The sequence below is a fragment of the Bombus vancouverensis genome, chromosome 10 (assembly GCF_051014615.1).
Source record: "Bombus vancouverensis nearcticus chromosome 10, iyBomVanc1_principal, whole genome shotgun sequence".
NCBI classification, from domain to species: Eukaryota; Metazoa; Arthropoda; class Insecta; order Hymenoptera; family Apidae; genus Bombus; species Bombus vancouverensis.
In genome coordinates this window covers 5,116,643-5,134,477 of record NC_134920.1, presented here as the reverse complement: position 1 = coordinate 5,134,477, position 17,835 = coordinate 5,116,643, and the positions used below count along the sequence as shown (strand labels likewise).

General features: G+C 28.0%; 5 protein-coding genes across 7 annotated transcripts; 2 read left to right on the top strand and 3 right to left on the bottom strand.

Moving 5' to 3' along the window:
• Nucleotides 1–39: 39 nt before the first annotated feature.
• Pen (karyopherin subunit alpha) lies at nucleotides 40–2,852 on the bottom strand. Its single transcript, XM_033336173.2, has 8 exons — nucleotides 2,692–2,852; nucleotides 2,225–2,326; nucleotides 1,767–2,077; nucleotides 1,417–1,672; nucleotides 1,210–1,348; nucleotides 759–1,117; nucleotides 343–675; nucleotides 40–262 (listed from the first exon to the last, which is right to left on the bottom strand). Exons 2-8 carry the CDS (start codon nucleotides 2,288–2,290, stop codon nucleotides 167–169), a joined length of 1,560 nt encoding a protein of 519 aa, XP_033192064.1. The 5' UTR covers nucleotides 2,291–2,326; nucleotides 2,692–2,852; the 3' UTR covers nucleotides 40–166.
• A 787-nt stretch (nucleotides 2,853–3,639) lies between these two features.
• LOC117157797 (vesicle transport protein SFT2A) lies at nucleotides 3,640–5,228 on the bottom strand. Its single transcript, XM_076622410.1, has 4 exons — nucleotides 4,831–5,228; nucleotides 4,405–4,574; nucleotides 3,975–4,092; nucleotides 3,640–3,886 (listed from the first exon to the last, which is right to left on the bottom strand). The coding sequence occupies exons 1-4, from the start codon at nucleotides 4,897–4,899 to the stop codon at nucleotides 3,758–3,760; spliced, it is 486 nt and encodes a 161-aa protein (XP_076478525.1). The 5' UTR covers nucleotides 4,900–5,228; the 3' UTR covers nucleotides 3,640–3,757.
• A 214-nt stretch (nucleotides 5,229–5,442) lies between these two features.
• Rel (nuclear factor NF-kappa-B family member relish) lies at nucleotides 5,443–10,570 on the bottom strand. Of its 2 annotated transcripts, XM_033336058.2 has the most exons (18): nucleotides 10,287–10,570; nucleotides 10,009–10,146; nucleotides 9,785–9,930; nucleotides 9,501–9,667; nucleotides 9,230–9,368; nucleotides 8,969–9,110; nucleotides 8,785–8,889; nucleotides 8,580–8,691; nucleotides 8,365–8,492; nucleotides 7,909–8,112; nucleotides 7,770–7,837; nucleotides 7,437–7,682; nucleotides 7,187–7,310; nucleotides 6,700–6,944; nucleotides 6,457–6,612; nucleotides 6,250–6,366; nucleotides 5,892–6,146; nucleotides 5,443–5,821 (listed from the first exon to the last, which is right to left on the bottom strand). In XM_033336058.2, the coding sequence occupies exons 1-18, from the start codon at nucleotides 10,354–10,356 to the stop codon at nucleotides 5,717–5,719; spliced, it is 2,667 nt and encodes an 888-aa protein (XP_033191949.1). In that variant the 5' UTR covers nucleotides 10,357–10,570; the 3' UTR covers nucleotides 5,443–5,716. The 2 variants fall into 2 exon arrangements, with proteins under 2 accessions (XP_033191949.1, XP_076478521.1); XM_076622406.1 differs by lacking the exon at nucleotides 5,443–5,821 and having other exon boundaries at nucleotides 5,958–6,117; nucleotides 10,287–10,569.
• A 354-nt stretch (nucleotides 10,571–10,924) lies between these two features.
• Nucleotides 10,925–14,300, top strand: Had1 (beta Hydroxy acid dehydrogenase 1). The gene is made up of 6 exons (XM_033336063.2): nucleotides 10,925–11,080; nucleotides 12,704–12,891; nucleotides 12,996–13,204; nucleotides 13,315–13,472; nucleotides 13,542–13,684; nucleotides 13,987–14,300. Exons 1-6 carry the CDS (start codon nucleotides 11,043–11,045, stop codon nucleotides 14,202–14,204), a joined length of 954 nt encoding a protein of 317 aa, XP_033191954.2. The 5' UTR covers nucleotides 10,925–11,042; the 3' UTR covers nucleotides 14,205–14,300.
• Nucleotides 14,301–14,613: 313 nt separating this feature from the next.
• pll (serine/threonine-protein kinase pelle) lies at nucleotides 14,614–17,373 on the top strand. Of its 2 annotated transcripts, XM_076622409.1 has the most exons (5): nucleotides 14,615–14,747; nucleotides 15,005–15,343; nucleotides 15,455–16,081; nucleotides 16,160–16,599; nucleotides 16,698–17,373. In XM_076622409.1, exons 2-5 carry the CDS (start codon nucleotides 15,211–15,213, stop codon nucleotides 17,037–17,039), a joined length of 1,542 nt encoding a protein of 513 aa, XP_076478524.1. In that variant the 5' UTR covers nucleotides 14,615–14,747; nucleotides 15,005–15,210; the 3' UTR covers nucleotides 17,040–17,373. The 2 variants fall into 2 exon arrangements, with proteins under 2 accessions (XP_033191952.1, XP_076478524.1); XM_033336061.2 differs by having other exon boundaries at nucleotides 14,614–15,343.
• The last annotated feature ends 462 nt before the right edge of the window (nucleotides 17,374–17,835 follow it).

Below are 17,835 nucleotides of genomic sequence, written 5' to 3'. Positions count from 1 at the left end.
GAGAGGAACATTAATTGGAAATTGATGTCCAATAAAGCATTATGAAAGAGACAGAAAATTTCGTTTTTAATGTTCATTTTCAACGACAAAAGGATGTAAATCTATTTACAAAATGAACTGAAACACACACTAGTATATTAAATGACGTAAAACTGATTAAGGGGTTTTAAAAATTGAATCCGCTCTGTGCAGTTTCAGTTGTTTTAAACTCCAACTGACCATCAGCTACTGCAGGTGTTGCCAATGTTGATTCATGTGCCTCCTATAAAAAAAATCTTTTTATATGATATACAAGTACAGTTATTGGTAATTAAGTACTAAATTTTTCATAAATTTTCTTACAGATTCTGAGAAGAAAGTATCTATCATTGCAGTAGCTTTTTGATATACTTGTTCTACTTCATGATGCTGTAAAGCTTCTAATTTATCCAAACCTCCAACTTCTTCTATCATAATGGCTACTCTATCAACTTCTCCCATTTTTTCTGCTGCACTGCAGATGTTACTTAAACCGTCAAGAACAACAATTATTGTTTTCCAATCTTTAGCTTCCAAAAGATTACAAAATGGTCCAAGCACTCCCAACTGTACTAAATGGGCTAATTGTTGTACTGATCCACCTGATGTCAAATTTGTTACTGCCCATGCTGCCTCCTTTTGAGATTTAAAATCTCCCTAAAAAATAAAACATGTAATTATAATTAAATACATTATAATACTCTTAATAATTAATTAGTTAAAAAACATAATTTACTTACACACTCTAAAACATGTATCAAAGGTGGTAACAATGCAGCATTTATAACTCCTTGAATTTGTTCCATGTTTCCAGCAGTAATATTACTGATAGTCCATGCTGCCTCTTTAACAATATTGAGGCGATGATGTTGTAGCAATAAACCCAAATATTGTAAACCACCTGCTTGTATTATTGCATCTGTTTGCGCATCATTGCCTGTAACTATATTACCAACAGACCGAAGTGCTGGTGTTAAGACTGTCACTTCAGTTGAACCGAGTAATTGTACAAGTTTTGGAATAACCCCACAATCAACGACTGCCTGTATTTTATCGTTAGGACCATCAGTAAGATATGAAAGAGCCCAGCAAGCATCAGCTATAATGAAAAACTTGTTTATAGTTACAAGATTTAGATTTATATCTATAATTAAAAATGCAGCAAATGTTAAATAAAAATAATCAATTTACCAAGTATGTCTTTGTCACTATTGCTAAGTAAACGATTTAGCACTGGAAGAGCGGTTCTCACAACATCAAATGGAGGTGGAGGATTTTTATTACGACACAAATTTGATAATGTCCAAACAATGTTACGTGTAAATGTTATCTGTAATGATAACAAACTTAATAATACTATTATACCTTCATTAAAATAAATATGTATATTGTACATACAGAAGTGTCAGGCTTAATTAACTCTAATAAAAGTGGCATAGCATCAGCTCCAAGAACAAGATCTCGAGGCATTGCTCCATCTCCAGCAATGTTTCCAAGTGCCCATACTGCTTGTTCAGCAACATTAGGTGATCCAGATTTAAGTAATGCAACCAATTTTGGTATAGCACCATGTTTAACAACAACAAGAGTTTGTTCTGATGTACCAGATGCTACATTCGTTAAAGCCCATGCTGCTTCAAATTGCAATGCAGTGCTACAAATATTTAATATAAATAATATTTTACACATACACTGAATAAGATTAAAACAAAATTATTATATATATATGTATATATATATATATATACTTGTGATGATAATCCAAAAATTCAACACATAGTGGAACAATTCCACGCTGTATCATATTATCTATAGGTGGACTCTTTTCCCGGCTTAACATTTTTCTACATGTCTGTGTTGCTTGAAGTCGAATTGTTTCATCCAAAGATGACATGCCAGTAACAATTTCATCTATAGTTGAAAGAAGTAAGTGATCACTATCATTCACAGAGCTTTGTGATTCTTTGCCTATATTTAAATTTCGTCGTTTTAATAACTGTTCATCTTTCCTAGCTTTACGTAATTCCACTGATATTTCATTTCTTCTTCTACGTGCTTCCTATAATAGTAATTCGTACAACATTGCATAAAATAATAATTCAAAAGTTCATTTTTACATATATGGAATATATTTGTTAATGTAACATAATATTTTATATATTTTTATAAATTACATGTTTTATAAATATATAATTGATTAACTTACTTCATGTTTGTAATTGAATTTAAAATTAGCTTTACGACTATGGCAATCAGCTTCTGGTGCAGGCATTTTCGTATCTTAAGCAAATTAGATCTAAATTTTCTTCTGTAAAAATATAAGTAGTATGAATCACTAATGTATGCAATTAAAAAATAGGATGTAACTTTTAATAAAATTCTACAATATATAATTAAAAGAATATGAAGTTTGTTCTTTCCCACCTACTAATTATATACGTAATGACTTCGGCGTAATTGCATGTAATGATTATGATATCCTGTCAGATAGCCTAGTATAAATGCGAACACTGTATTATATTGCAAATCGCGTTAAAATATTACGCTAAATATTTTAAATCTACGTTTCCTAACGGTTATTTACTGTCTTTTTTTCAGTTCTTCTCTACGTTATATGACATCTATCTATAGTGTAATTTTAAGTATATGTTAAAGTTGAAAAATTTCACTTACTGAAAGTATGTCAATAAATATCAAGATATGCAGAATACAGGATGGATTATCGAACACTTCATGAACCGATCGCGACCCGCGCGTTAAAGGTACAATGGCTGCTAAAGAATTTTCTTTGTACTTAGAACCTGTTGCTGTTAATCGAAGGACGTAAAAGAAATTATTGTTTATACCTTCAACCAACTAGGACTTCCATCCGTATATGACGAAATATCGTATTGAATCATGATTGGTGGTTGCAATTATGATGAGATGTGATTGGTTGTTCAATATTCAACGTTTAATTTTTAAATGAAAACAAACTAATCAAAATACCATTTACCTTCATGAATTTCATATAATCTGTATTATTAAAATAAAATAATCCATTTAACTTTTATAATCTTTTACTAATCTTCATGATACTTTTAAATAATGAAGATGTAAATCGTACTTGAAAAATTAATCGTAACGGAACATTTGAGCAATATTTTAAATTTATGTTTTTTCAATGCCTTCTAGTTTATTATTAAGATTAGAAAGCGAATTTTTTATAATTACATTATTAATACAATTTTAGTTTAATTATAGTAATAGTTAAAGCAAGATTAACTCAGTGTTATACAAAATATACATTTACAGACATACATATTTGTAAGTAGAAGATAATAGATAGATAAAAAGATAAAGAAATTCATATTACGAGCAATAAATAATTTGATTTCCATTTAATATATAAAGTTATTAATACACTGTACAAAGATTAATAAATATAAGACGTAATAAACATTACAAAAGAAATAACATTATAATATTACATATCTTACATAAACTTAGTAGATTCCTTTACTTTCCTTTATTTACAATATTATAAAATATCACAATATTAAATATATATGCAAAAACATCTTATCACATGAGGTATATGTATATTTTAATTGTAAAAATTTCTATTTGATCAATACTACATTGTGCCTTAAGTTAATTTTTTATTTCAGTTTATAATTTATATAATATAAAATAACAGTATATAAGTTTGAACATTTTTGTTAAGTTAGAGATATTATTGTACGTTTTGTAAGCTTTTTCATGTGATACATGATTCCAGAGTTTTTCTGACAGCATCACGTGCATAGGGGATATAAGATAAGGAATACCAAGTCATTGCCAATGATTGAATAATTATAAACATAAGAGCCAATCCAGGATTTTTCAGCTAAAAATATGCATATTAATTGAGTTCAATGTTATTTTATATAGGAAATAATATTCATGTATAACAAACTTTATTATATTATACTTACATGCAAAGCTGCAAATAATGTCATTACAATTGCGATAAATACTAAAACAGTTGCCACAACTCTTGTTGGTGCAAACATCTTCTTAAACTGATTGAATGGACCCATCAAAAAGCATGTGCTATGAATAAAATAAAAAATATTTTTCTTTAATCAGAATTATATGATTATACTCAACTATAAATTTCATTGAAAACAAATATTATGTGTAATTACAATAAAATAAAGGATTATTAGGAAAATGATTACACTGAATCTATGCTAATATAATTTTTGTAATTCTTGTTATACTATATTAACGAATTCACTGAATTATTTATTGTTGAGGCCCCTGAAGTAAAGAAGCATTATATAAGCAGATTATAAAGAAAATGTATCATGTAAATACTTAGATAAAAGTTTAATGATATTCGATTTTAATATATTATTCTACCTTGCTAATGAGATGATATTGCCTAATGTATAAAATACAGCAAATACTGTGAGTCCTTTGTGTAAAAATAAGGCAAAGGATCCAAGGAAGGAGCAGAGGATACCAACAATAAAGCAAATAGCAAAACCTTTTATTCGAGTAGACCAACTTAACGTAGATTGATCCATAACCTAAAAATAAAAATTTATACAATTTATCTTAAATTTAAAACTTTTTCAAGTGTTGATATATACAGTTATGTTGAAAAATATACACAACTTTGCATCCTGTTTTACTCTACGAGCTTACCAAAAAATCCACATCTGTATTCCATTAAAAATTGTATGCATTCATAACAATAATTCCATATGAATAAAATAAAATTATATGTATACCAAAAAACTAATATTATTAATAATTATATAACTTTAATATGGCATTAATTACCTGAGTAATAATACCACTTTCTTCATCGCATTGATCATTACCACTTAAAGCTCTCCTTAACTTATCCATCTTCTGTTTCAAATTAATTATTATTTTTAAAAAATAACACTTTTACTTTAATATTTTTAAATCAATACACTATCCTTTCATAAAATTAAAAACGATCTGTCTTTCGTAAATATGATTCATTTCAACATTCAACTATGATTATTATAATATAAATATTATTAAAATTGAAAAAACGATAATCTAATACAAAATATTATAAAATTTTTCACGCGGGAATGAATAGTATACTATGCGCAACAGCTGTTCCCTGTAAGCTCCACAATTGAATACATGCTTTATTTATCATAAAGATGCTCCTTCTATCTTGAATGTAAATACGTAGATATACAGGATGTCTTTAAAAGGCATTCAGTGATGCAACATAATAAATTTTTCAAGACCTATAAAATCGAAATTTTTAAACTATATAAACAATTAATTATTTTATTTATAGGTTGGGATGATAAGAAGTACATGACACATAAGTTTGGTTGGACTATGTATCAATATTATCTGTATTGTGATAAATAAATGTATTGTGAATAAAGTAAATCACGAATTACATTTAGTAGACTTGTATAATAAATTATTTTAATACAAAAAAGTTCGATATACATAGTACTTTTATATGTCTAAACCGTTAGTGTAAAATATAATTAAATCTTCAAATACTTAACATTCGTTTATATATATATATATACATATACATGTATAGTAAATATTTTTATCACATTTTAATAAATGTAACTGTTATAAAATTAAAAAGCACATAATAGTGATGTACAATTAGTATATGTACATTTCATTATGTAAATATTTTTTGGAACAAATGGATATTTTATGAACATGTAGATGAAATTCCATTTATGTAATCTGCTGCTTCTTCCTCTTCAATTTCTCTTAACACTGTTTGTATATCTGTGAGAGATAGGGATGCCTCTACCTAAAAGTTTTGTATATTTCTTATTATCCAAGATTTTAGTAGTCTCATAATAATAAAATATATAACTTACGTCAATGTAATTTAAAAGAATCAATGATGGACTTGTTGAACCATATTGAAATGATTGTAATAAGTATTCAACACCTAAATGTTTAGCAAGTTTTTGCCATCCTTGTGTTTTGTCTAAAAGGGTAGATAATTCTTTTTTATGTTCATCATTTAACCAACTTGTTTGTAAATTTTCATCTTTTAATTCTAACTTTGTAGCAACTGAGCACATTTCACTTGTGGTTTCCCTAGGTTGATCATTAAAAAGCTGTAAAATCTTTATAAAAAATGTATTTTTTATTAAAAACCTTACTATAACTGCGCATGATAATAAATTTTTAAATCAATATTTTCACATGTATATATAAAATAATAATTACGTCTGGTTTATTCATAGCTAAATCAAATGATGACTGCCCAATAGTTCCTTCTATATTTTCGTCTTCTGAATCTACTTCGACTTTCACATTAATATGTGATTCGTTTTTTTCGTCCACCTATTGAAGAAATCAAATAAAGAATATTATATATCATCTGAAGCATCCGAAATTAGAATAAAATATTTTTTACAGAAAAAAATAATGTACATCATCTGACTTCCGATTATGATTTTGAATATGCGGATCTGCACCATGTTGTATTAGTAATGCACACAGTTCTTTTGCTCGTGTTCCTGTATGTACAACTGCAGTATGCAAAGCAGTATTTCCACTAAAGTTTCTTTTATTCACAAGTATATTTGTCTATAATAGTAAAAATATTTAAATCAAAAATATATTATAATCATTATTAATAATTGTGTATTTATATTAAAATAATAAGTAACATGCCTTTTTGAGTAAATATTCAACTACATTTTTATGTCCACCTTCAACAGCTATATGTAATGCTGTTCGACCATAAGACATATCAGTATTATTTACATTTGCTCCGGCACGAATAAGTGAACATACTGCATCGTATGATCCTGCTTCAGCTGCAAGATGTAATGGCGTCCATCCAGCATCATTGTGTGCTTCAATGTCTATTCCTTTTTCGACTAGTAATACATCAACACACAACCCAGCATCGGGGACTAAAATATATAGGTGCATTAAAATGACTATTAATTGTAGGTATTTTAACATTTTTTTAAAATCTCCTTTTTTGGAACTTTTTAAGCACTAGATTCTATTTTTATCTATCATAAATAAATTATAGCAATTATGAAATACGAGAAAAAAAATTATGATATAAAGAAATAAGAATTAATTTAGTTTACATATATTTATTATATGTAATTGTATGTCAGTTTTACTTCTTAATAATTTAACATACTTTTTACTGCTGCATGTAGTGGAGAGAATCCATGCTCATCTGTTCGATTTGGATCAGCTCCAAGCATAAGTAATGCTTTTGCAGTTTCAGGTTGGTTTTGCAAAACAGCATAATGCAATGGGGTCTAAAAATAAGATATTATATCTATTAAACTATATTCAGTACATTTATAAATATCCTAATTTGCAATGTTAAAATCAATTTAAAATTAATGTAAATATTTTATAAATATTTTAAAAAGTATATTTACTTTTCCAGAACTATTTTGGCTATTAACCAGCGTTTTACAATCCTTATTAGTACATAATAACATTAACAGGTATTTGATAACATCACGTTGTCCGTATCGAAGTGCTGCGTGTAACGGCGAATCCCCATATGTTGATCGGTCTCTGAATAGCTTTTGGACATGTTCTTTTACATTTTTTACATCCATTTTCATACAATGCATAATTTCAATAAGTATATTTTTAGCGAACATTACATCATCCTGGCACTAATAAAAGAATATTCACATTATTTATTAATTCAAAAATATCTTATAGATGACTTAATATAAATTGAAAATAGAAGAAATATATACTTGTACAGTTGATACGCCATCAGTGGTTAGCATATTCTCTTCACCATTAACGAGCAATTTTAAATAATCTACAAAATGATGCAATTAAAATTTTTCAATAAATTCTATCTTAAGAAAGAAAAAGAGATTGCTTACTTACTGTCAACATCCATATCTTTCAGAAAATCTTTGCACACTGGTGTTGGAGGACCTTCAGATAATAATTTTATTATTTCTTTAGATAATTCTCGACTGCTATTACTTAAGAGTTCTGATGTATTTTCATTTCCAATACAATTGGGACTTGATAGTATATGTGAAAATTCCGAACTTCCAGAATGAGATATTCGTTGACGTTTCCTACCTAAACATTTATTACTGTCATTTTGAATGTGCGATTAGAGTTGTGTCGGCTTATGTCAAAATCTTGTAAGTTTGTAACCACATATGTATGTTCAAGTACTTGCTATCCGACTTGATTACCTCCCAACCTGAATTTAACCCAAAGATATCTTTAGGTGTCTGACATAATTATGTGATTTTCAACTTTCAGGATCTTGACTCAACACGAACCTATCTTCAAGTATCTGCACATCCCTTAATATTTATTTATTACCTATAATCCTATCACTTGGTTTGTAATAAAATTTTTTTGGTTCAGAACAACCTCCATCAGACGGCCGTTCTAACTGTATGAAAACTTCTTTTGTCGTTGTGATATTTTGATCTTTATATGGTGGTGTTCTACAAAAATATATATATATATAAGCTATTATATATTTTATTTGTATGTCAAAAGTTGAGGTAGCCTATTCCTAATACACAACTTACCGAAATACAATAGCATATTGATGATGTACATCCAATTCTGAGAAACGTCCATATGCACTCCAAATTTCACAATCATCCTCATTTAATTCAAAAAATTTTATTTTAATATTTTCTACAACAAAAAATATTGTATTAAAAGTATTTGTATAAAATTATGTTACTGCTTTTTATATTTTGTAAATCAATAAACTAATTTAATAATTACTTTTTCCTACTTTTTCTACCAGTATGAATACTTCTTCTGCTCCCTCAACACTACTAGTGTGTTTATCAATTCTGCATATTTTAAGTTCTCCAGTTAATGCACTCTCTATCAAATAGTAGATATTTTTTCAATTATTTTGCTTCTGTAAGATGTATTTTTAAATATTCTATTATTTTTCACTTACTAAGATTATTAATAGCATGTGAATATACAGGTTCTGTTATTGGCCTCATAATTCCATAATCATCTAAGATGAATGCTTGAAAGCACAGTGCAACACTATTCAAATTCATACATTTTTGATAATTTTCAGCATCAACTTTAATCTTTAAAGTAAAATGTACACTTAATTAAAAGCTTAGAAAAAATATGGGAGAGTATACTATATAGTACACATATATATTAATATAGTTAATATAAATGATAAGGTATTAAAATAATATACTTGTGCTTCCTCTCTAGTAGTAAGAATTGCCTTCATATTTTCAAGTTTCTTTTTCTCTAAAGCTTCGGCTTGCATCTTTTTTATAAGTTCATCTCTAATATGCCTTTTTCCTGTGTGTATAATTGCCATTCCATGGAATCTAGATATCATATAATACTAGTGATGTATAATACGAAATAGTAATAACATATCAGATTTTAATATATAATATAAAATTTACAAAAAATATAGTATGTAACACATGTAATATATAATATATAATATAACGTACATTGCAGTATATCCAACTTCAGAAGATACTGTGATATGATGTGGATCATCATAATCATGACCACCATCTCTACGAATTAATCTATGAGCATGAGGAATTCTGTGACTACCTTCGTCAGATGTAACAAGTGTACACCGTATTATTGCAGACTCCAGGAAATTATTTAACTAAATGAAGTATTAGTGTTATTTATTTATTATTTAAATAATTTAAAAACTCAGAATGTCTGATCTTTTTTATCAATATCAGATAAACATTATAGGAATAGAATGACAGATATATACTTGTACTGTTGGTGCATTCTTGTGACGATTAATAGCACTATTTGATCCCGCTAAACTTCCATGTGTTCCCACCATTTCTGATTTGTATCGAAATCTAAATTTTTCTATAGGTTGTTCCAAGATTGTTATAGATGGCTCTCCAATAACTTAAACAAAGCAATGATATATTTTTCAGTACCTTTATGCAAAAAAAAGGAAATTATATATCATAAAAAATTTTGTACCTGTCGTATCATTTAATGTTAAAAATTCATTGCCCTGTAATGGTGACAATGTAGTAGACATAGGTGAATTGACACTCACTGTCGCTTGAGATCCACTAAGTGGACTATAAACACCTTGATTGTTCATTGCTTGTAAATCTTAAAGAGAATAATATATGTATATGTAAATGAATATTTCTATGTCATATGTACATATATATGTTTCAGATAATCTATTATGTGAATTCACATTGAACATTTGTTTAAAGTACTGAAATTAAAAGTAAATTAACAATTACCACATTCATAAGAATAAAAATCCAGATTTTCAGAAACTGGAACTGCGTAATTCTCGTAAACTTCAGGCATTATGCGTTATTAGAAAATTATCACACAACTAAATAAATATTCACTACTTCAAATATAATATTTATAAATATGACGATATTTATATTGGACAATATATGACTATATAAAAAAGTTTACAAAAATAACAAAAGATTTAACAGTTCGGTACACCTCTCTAGATACTCACGCACTCACCGAACGTGAATATTTCTTATCTCAATTGTATATCCCAATATAACCTTGATGTTAATGTAGGTTTTTCCCCGTCAAATAACCAATCATTCTTTAGAAATGGATTTTCCGTAAGAAAGGGCTGTAACAAGCAGTTAAAAAACCCCACTTTATATTATGGTTTCATACGAATTTTATAAGTAATATTAGAAATTTTTAATATTTTGTATTTGTTTACTAATTATGGAAAATGATTGTGTTTTTTTCTTCTTTGTCCAATTTCATATATATATACATACAAAATTCTCACATGATATTAGCCGCTCCTGTAAAAACGTAATCAAATGTACTCGAAACTACATTTCATAAAATTGACAAATGTCAATGGTGGGGATATCTTGTAAATACATGCGTATGCATGTATACGTATGAATTAGAAAGGCATGTTCATATAGTGTCAGACAAGGCATTAGTACACTTCAAGTACGTATTTCATAGAGTAAAGTTTGTAAATACTTTAAAGTAATTCAGAAACGATGTCTCTCAAGAGCGAAAAAATTGGTATAATTGGCAGGTAATAAAGACAAATAGATAAATAGAATGTAATTAGTAATATTAATTATTTCTTACATATATTTAGCTTTATTAATAACAAATGAATAATATAGTGATTTATACACAATTATATTTCATATAACTTGGTTTTAATATAATAAAATAATTTGCAAATAGTAATTATTTAAATATAAATTTCATCAGAATATTTCATGGAAAATATATCATCCTAATCCGTTTTATAATATTATATATTTAACATTTTTTGTATTTAATATGATGTATACAGGGTGGATCAGGTAAATGGGAGCACCTAAATATATGTCTTATTTGTTGTCATATAAAAAAACTTCTCAGAAAAAGTTGCATTTTTTTAAAAAGCGCTTGTAATTACTAGAAATAGTTTTTTTTAGTGATTATTTTTTACGAGATCTTAAGGTCACTGATATTATTTTGTTGATAATCCTATACTTATTTCTGGATATTTTTGTAGAATGTGAAAAAACAAATTTAATTTCAAACAATAATTTAAACAAATTTATAGAATCGATCATTTAGTTTTGAGATATTTGCGTTTAAATCTATTAAAATTTTACGTAATATCTCGGGTTACGCAATATGCTTTTATCTGTGGGGTAAATAAAAACATTTAGTCTATCGCGATAAACGAACATCAGAGAACATGAAGGAAAGAATTATAACTGCAGATGCATCCATAATCCACAAGAATTAGAAAATATGCACAAAGAAATGCTTAAAAAATTCCAGTTACCATAACAACAAATCATCAATTAATGGTTATTTCTCATTTTTCTCATTTTGGAACATTTGTAGCCGAAATATCAATGAATTGTGAAAATATTTTCTAATAATAATTAATGCTTACGTTTTGATGCGAATGTGTGACAAATATGTGGTATGCAAATTGAAATGCCACATAATCAGAAACAAATATCTCAAAAATACATAATCCGAAGGATATGATTCTGTAGGTCGTGAACTTGTTTTTTACGGTTTGCAAGAATATCCAAAGGTAAATATATTGTTAAAAGAATAATCACAAAAAAACTATTTTTAGTATTACATGCGCTCCTTGAAACAGCACAACTTTCTTCTGAGAAGTTTTTTTATACAACAACAAATAATGCAGATATTTATAGTCTGTCCAACAAGACGAGGCAATAAAATTTGATTGCTGCGACTGCAGACGGTAGATGATTCCATTTAACTGGTTCATCATCTATAACTTATTAATTAAAAATATATAAGTACAAAATCTTTTTAACGAATATACAAAATTATATTGGTAATAATAGTTGTTTACACAAGAAACTAGAAGATTGCATTTATCTACAAAATATTTTTAAATTATAGTTCATAAACAATTTAGAAATCATGGTGCTGATGCTCTGAATTAAATCTTCTTTGATAAGATAATATTATAAGAATTTAATGATAAACAGTAGAGAATTAGATACGCTTCTCGATATAACAATATGTAGCTACATATATACAATTTATTATTATGTAAATATTAAATATAATATTTCACTTACATAACACAATGAAAAATAACAAATTATAAGATTAGAAAATATATTAATATTGGGAATACTGAATTTCCTTAAACTATTTATTTTAGCGGTCTAATCGGTCGCAGTTGGGCGATGCTTTTTGCTAGTGTAGGATACGAAGTAATTATTTATGACATTGTAAAAGAACAAATCAATCGTGCTCTCGAAGATATTCACCAGCAATTGAAGCGTCTTGAAAGTAGCAATCTTTTGAGAGGTTCACTTACTGCGGATCAGCAAATTAAATTAATTAAAGGTTCGCACTTATGTTTGTGGGTAATATATATATTCATAGAGTTGATATTCGAATAAATATAACTGTAACCTATTTTTGAGATCAATTTAATTAATTATTAACAGGATCGTGTAACTTAACGGAAGTTGTAAAAGGAGCTAAATTTATACAAGAATGCGTTCCCGAAAATTTACCATTAAAACTTAAGGTTTACAACGAGCTTGACAACTTAGTTGATAATAAAGTAATTTTATCTTCTTCAACGTCTACCTTCCGTCCATCCTTATTTAGTGAAAAGTTAAAACATCGTGAACAAATTATTGTATCACATCCAGTATGTATGCTTTTCTATTATATATGTATATGAAATAAAATAAATATGTATTATATTTATCTTAAAACATTTCCTGCAATAACTAAAGATATATATTGTTTCAAATATAGGTAAATCCTCCATACTATGTACCACTTGTAGAAATTGTGCCAGCTCCTTGGACGCGTGCTGAGATACCAATACAAACAAAAGCTATTATGACTGAAATAGGCCAAACGCCTGTTGTATTTTCTAGAGAAATTGATGGTTTTGCACTTAACCGAATACAGTATGTACTTTTTTATAATATATTAACTTATTATTAATCTTTATATATTTATCAAGAAAATTCGGTTAGATATGCAATTTTGAATGAAGCGTGGAGACTAGTAGCCGATGGAATTTTAAGTGCAAAAGATATGGACGCAGTCATGAGTGAAGGGCTTGGAATGCGATATGCATTTCTCGGTGCTTTCGAAGCAGCACATTTAAATGCTGAAGGTAAAATTTTTTATTATTCAGAAAACAAAATTAATTTTGTAATTAATTTTTGTGAAACAAATTTAGCAGCAAAGCTATCCCTCGATTTAGTTCCTCATGCAATTTTTTTTGCGGGTAAAAATCGCGTAAATGAAATCTGCCAGTACAATAAAAATAGATACCTTGTAAAGTGACAAGGAGACCGTATGAAAATACCATCTAAACAAAGACATAATTTAGTGCGTACAAGAAGTGCTGCATAAATTGAGAGCTGGTTGTAATTTTAATGGCAATAAGTAATGCAATAAATTACTTCATTTCAGGCATGAAAAAGTACTGTGAAACGTACAAAAATTCAATTTATGATGTAAGTATGACATTCGGTCCAGTTCCAAAATTTGAAGGTGAGATGGCAGAAAAGATTAGCAATGAATTAAATGAGATGTGTCCGCTAGAAAAGCTTCAAGAAAGACGTGCATGGAGAGATGAAGCTTTGACCAAGTTATCCTTATTAAAGAAAGAATTGAATAATAACAAGTAAAAATATTCATAGCATAGCATTATATGTTAAAACTGAGCTCGTTGTATATTAATTAATAAAGTAAAATGAGTATGTGTATGTGTGTTTAAAAGCTAATTCGTGTTATTTGTTTTTTATTAATACCTGTTGATATATAGATACATATTAAAATAATAGAATGTGTATAATACATAATACTATATAAAATAACAATATGAAATAGTAAAATAGTAGAATGAATAAAAGAGTTTATAGTTTTCAACACTAATACTATAATAATAATTAATATGTATTTGTCCGGTAAATATGTATTTATCATGCTATGCATAGCATGTATGCGTAGCATATGCCAGCATGGAACCAAACAGAGCAAATCCTTAACTTTATAGGTTCTTGTATATGCTAGCGCGGAAGTTCAGCATTTGTCCGTATGATGGAGCACCTGTATTATGACACACTTAGAACATGGGCGCAACTACTCTCATTTTTTTTTCGTCATATAAACAGATCTCGTCGGATTATTAGATCACAGTTAGGCACAAATCTGGAAATTCCAGTGGAGAGGTAAGGACTTGAGATAATCTTACGCATCGGAAAATGTTTCTGAAGTAAGACGCTTCAATCGATTTGTTAGGTTTTGTCATGCAGCGCCACTTGTGTCTGCAACTTGCAATATGATCAATTTTGCAGCTGATTCTATCCTATTATATAAATCAACATTTTTTTAAACATTCTTCTGTATCACATGAAACTTATTCTAAATAAACTGAAAAAATTTATGAGCAGTAATTTGATTTACATTCTTTGCTTTCGGTGGTAAGGATGGCGAAGGTGGCGTTAAATGCAAAAGTTTAACGCTATGACCAGCGGCCAATTTCTAAAGCATTTACGACCGTATGCAGAACGATGCCCGGTGTTGTCGCCATATTGATCTTTTTTGGCTTCATTTGACAGATGCTTGCTTTATGTTTTTGACAGTTTTTGATATAGAAGTGTTCAGACTGGTAACTTTGGTTTAGATTAGTATATGTATGTGACCCTAACTATGGCTACATCAAACTGTACGGATAATATCAAATATATTTATCAATTGCCATTTTTTGCACGATCGGAGATTTGTAAAATACTTAATCAAAATGATAAGTGGGAAGAACTTGCTGGTAAGTTCCAATAATATAATTCTAATAATTAAAATTGTATTTAGTATAATTTAGCAATACTTCATAAAAGGTTCTAGTAAAAAGCTTAACATTAAATGGGAATTCATTTAGGAACATGGATGAAATATGATGTATTGACAATACAGAGTTTGCGAAAAGAAAAAAATCCAACAGATGAATTACTAACAATGTGGGGTCACTATAATCATACAATATTGGAATTGTTTGTGCTGTTATCTAGAATGCAGCATTATCAATCTATGGTACCACTGAAATCATTTGTCGAAGAGAAATTTCATAAATTACTTTATAATGGAGAAGGAAATCTTCATAGAATACTTGAGAAACGCTTGAATAAAAACACAAAAGATTTGAAGATTGGAACACAGAATTTTAATCAAATTGCACCACCAGAACCAAATCTGCCAAAGATTATTGTAGAGAAAAATACTAGGGAGGAATCCCATAAAATTTTAAATCAATCTATGCAAGCCTTGCATATTGGAGTTGTTCCAAGTAATTCTAACAACTTACTTGTTGCTTCTCTAGCAGCAGCAAATCCTGCACTAGGTTCTTTACAACGTACTCCAACTAGTGGAAGAAAAGATAATGATGCTATCATTTTCTCAGCAGAAGCAGCTATACCTCATGTTCCTTATAATGAACTAAGTATAGCTACCAATGAATGGAACTTATATAATATATTAGGGAGAGGTGGCTTTGGGACTGTGTATAGAGGTAATCAGGATAGAAGCAATAAATTTCTTAATATATATTAATTTCATCTAAATAAAGTATTATATCTTTGTTATATAGGCACATGGAAAAATACAGCTGTAGCTATTAAGAAAATAGAAAAGAGAGGGGCAGACTCTGATGAAAGTCATCAACTTCAACTTCAACAATCCTTTAGAGAAATTAAAATTTTAAATTCTTGTAGGCATGAAAATATATTACCACTATATGCTTATAGTTTAGATGGCAAACTACCTTGTATTGTTTATCAGCTTATGAAAAATGGATCTTTAGAAGACCGGTTATTGTTAAAACAGAAAAGTCAACCATTATCTTGGATCCAGCGTCATGAAATAGCTAAAGGAGCTGCATGTGGTTTACAATATTTGCACACAGTCGGAGAAAAGCCCTTGATACATGGTGATATAAAGAGTGCTAATATTTTGCTTGATAAAAATTTGGAACCTAGAATTGGTGATTTTGGTTTAGCGAGAGAAGGTCCTGAAAGAGATTCTATGGAAGTAAGTTCTATTCTAATGATAATATTATTGAAAAAATGTATGAAATATCTTGTTATTTATTATTATTATTATTTGTTTTGTTATTATTTTCATTTCAGGTAAGCAAAATTCACGGCACTAGACCATATCTCCCAGAAGAATTTTTACATGGACGAAAATTATCTACGAAAGTCGATACATACAGCTATGGTATAGTTTTGTTTGAACTAGCTACTGGTTTACCAGCTTATGATAAATCTAGGTTGGGCAATAGGTTTTTAAAAGATTTTATTGACAGTTGGGAAGACAAAGATCTTCCTTTGCTAATAGATAAAAAAGCAGGTGAGAAAGACAAACAGGTTTACAACAACCTAATGATTTTGGGAAAGTGGTGTACTAATCGTATGGCACAAAATAGACCTGAAATGGATTATGTATTCAAGAAACTAAATGATTTATAATTCGATCACGCTTTTATTTTTTATGTAAATTGTATGAGAATTTTACATGTTTCGATGTGAATATCTCGTAAATTGTATATATTTAACATTATAGTATAGAAATTGGCAATATATAATGTTTAAGATATGTAACATTCTCATAGAATTGTAGTATATAATTTATGGTTTTGTTACAATATAAACATGTGTATGTAACAAATTATTACCAATTCCTAAGGAATCTTTGTAATTGTATGCTGTGTCATACTTTTGTTATAATTATATTAATATTTTTATTCTGTTATAAAAATATATATATATTTTTATATAGATTTTATATGTAATAACAATATTTTTAGAGGAAATAAAATTTTGCAAATGATGAATATACAAAAGACATCTTATTTCAATTATCTATACTATATAATAAAATAATAGATAACTTATCACAGGTACTGAGTAAATAAATTTTACGTTATGTGTTTTCAATAAAAATTTCATTGCAAGAGATGAAGGAGAATTAAAAGAGAAATTATAGAGAGTAATCATATAACGAAACGATTGTAATATTTATGGTTCATCATAAACAGGCATATTTAGCAATACATGTTTTAAGGAATATATAGCAAATACAACTTCATTTTTACAAAGAGAGTTTACATGCTATATATATATGTGTATTGCTTATTTTTTAAGTAAAATATCTTAACAAATCTGAATACGTATTTAAATTATTGCTGTTATCGAAGGTGATTTTATTTTTCAAATTATAAAAATAGAAGTTAAAATTATCTTAAGTATATCGTATGATAAACTC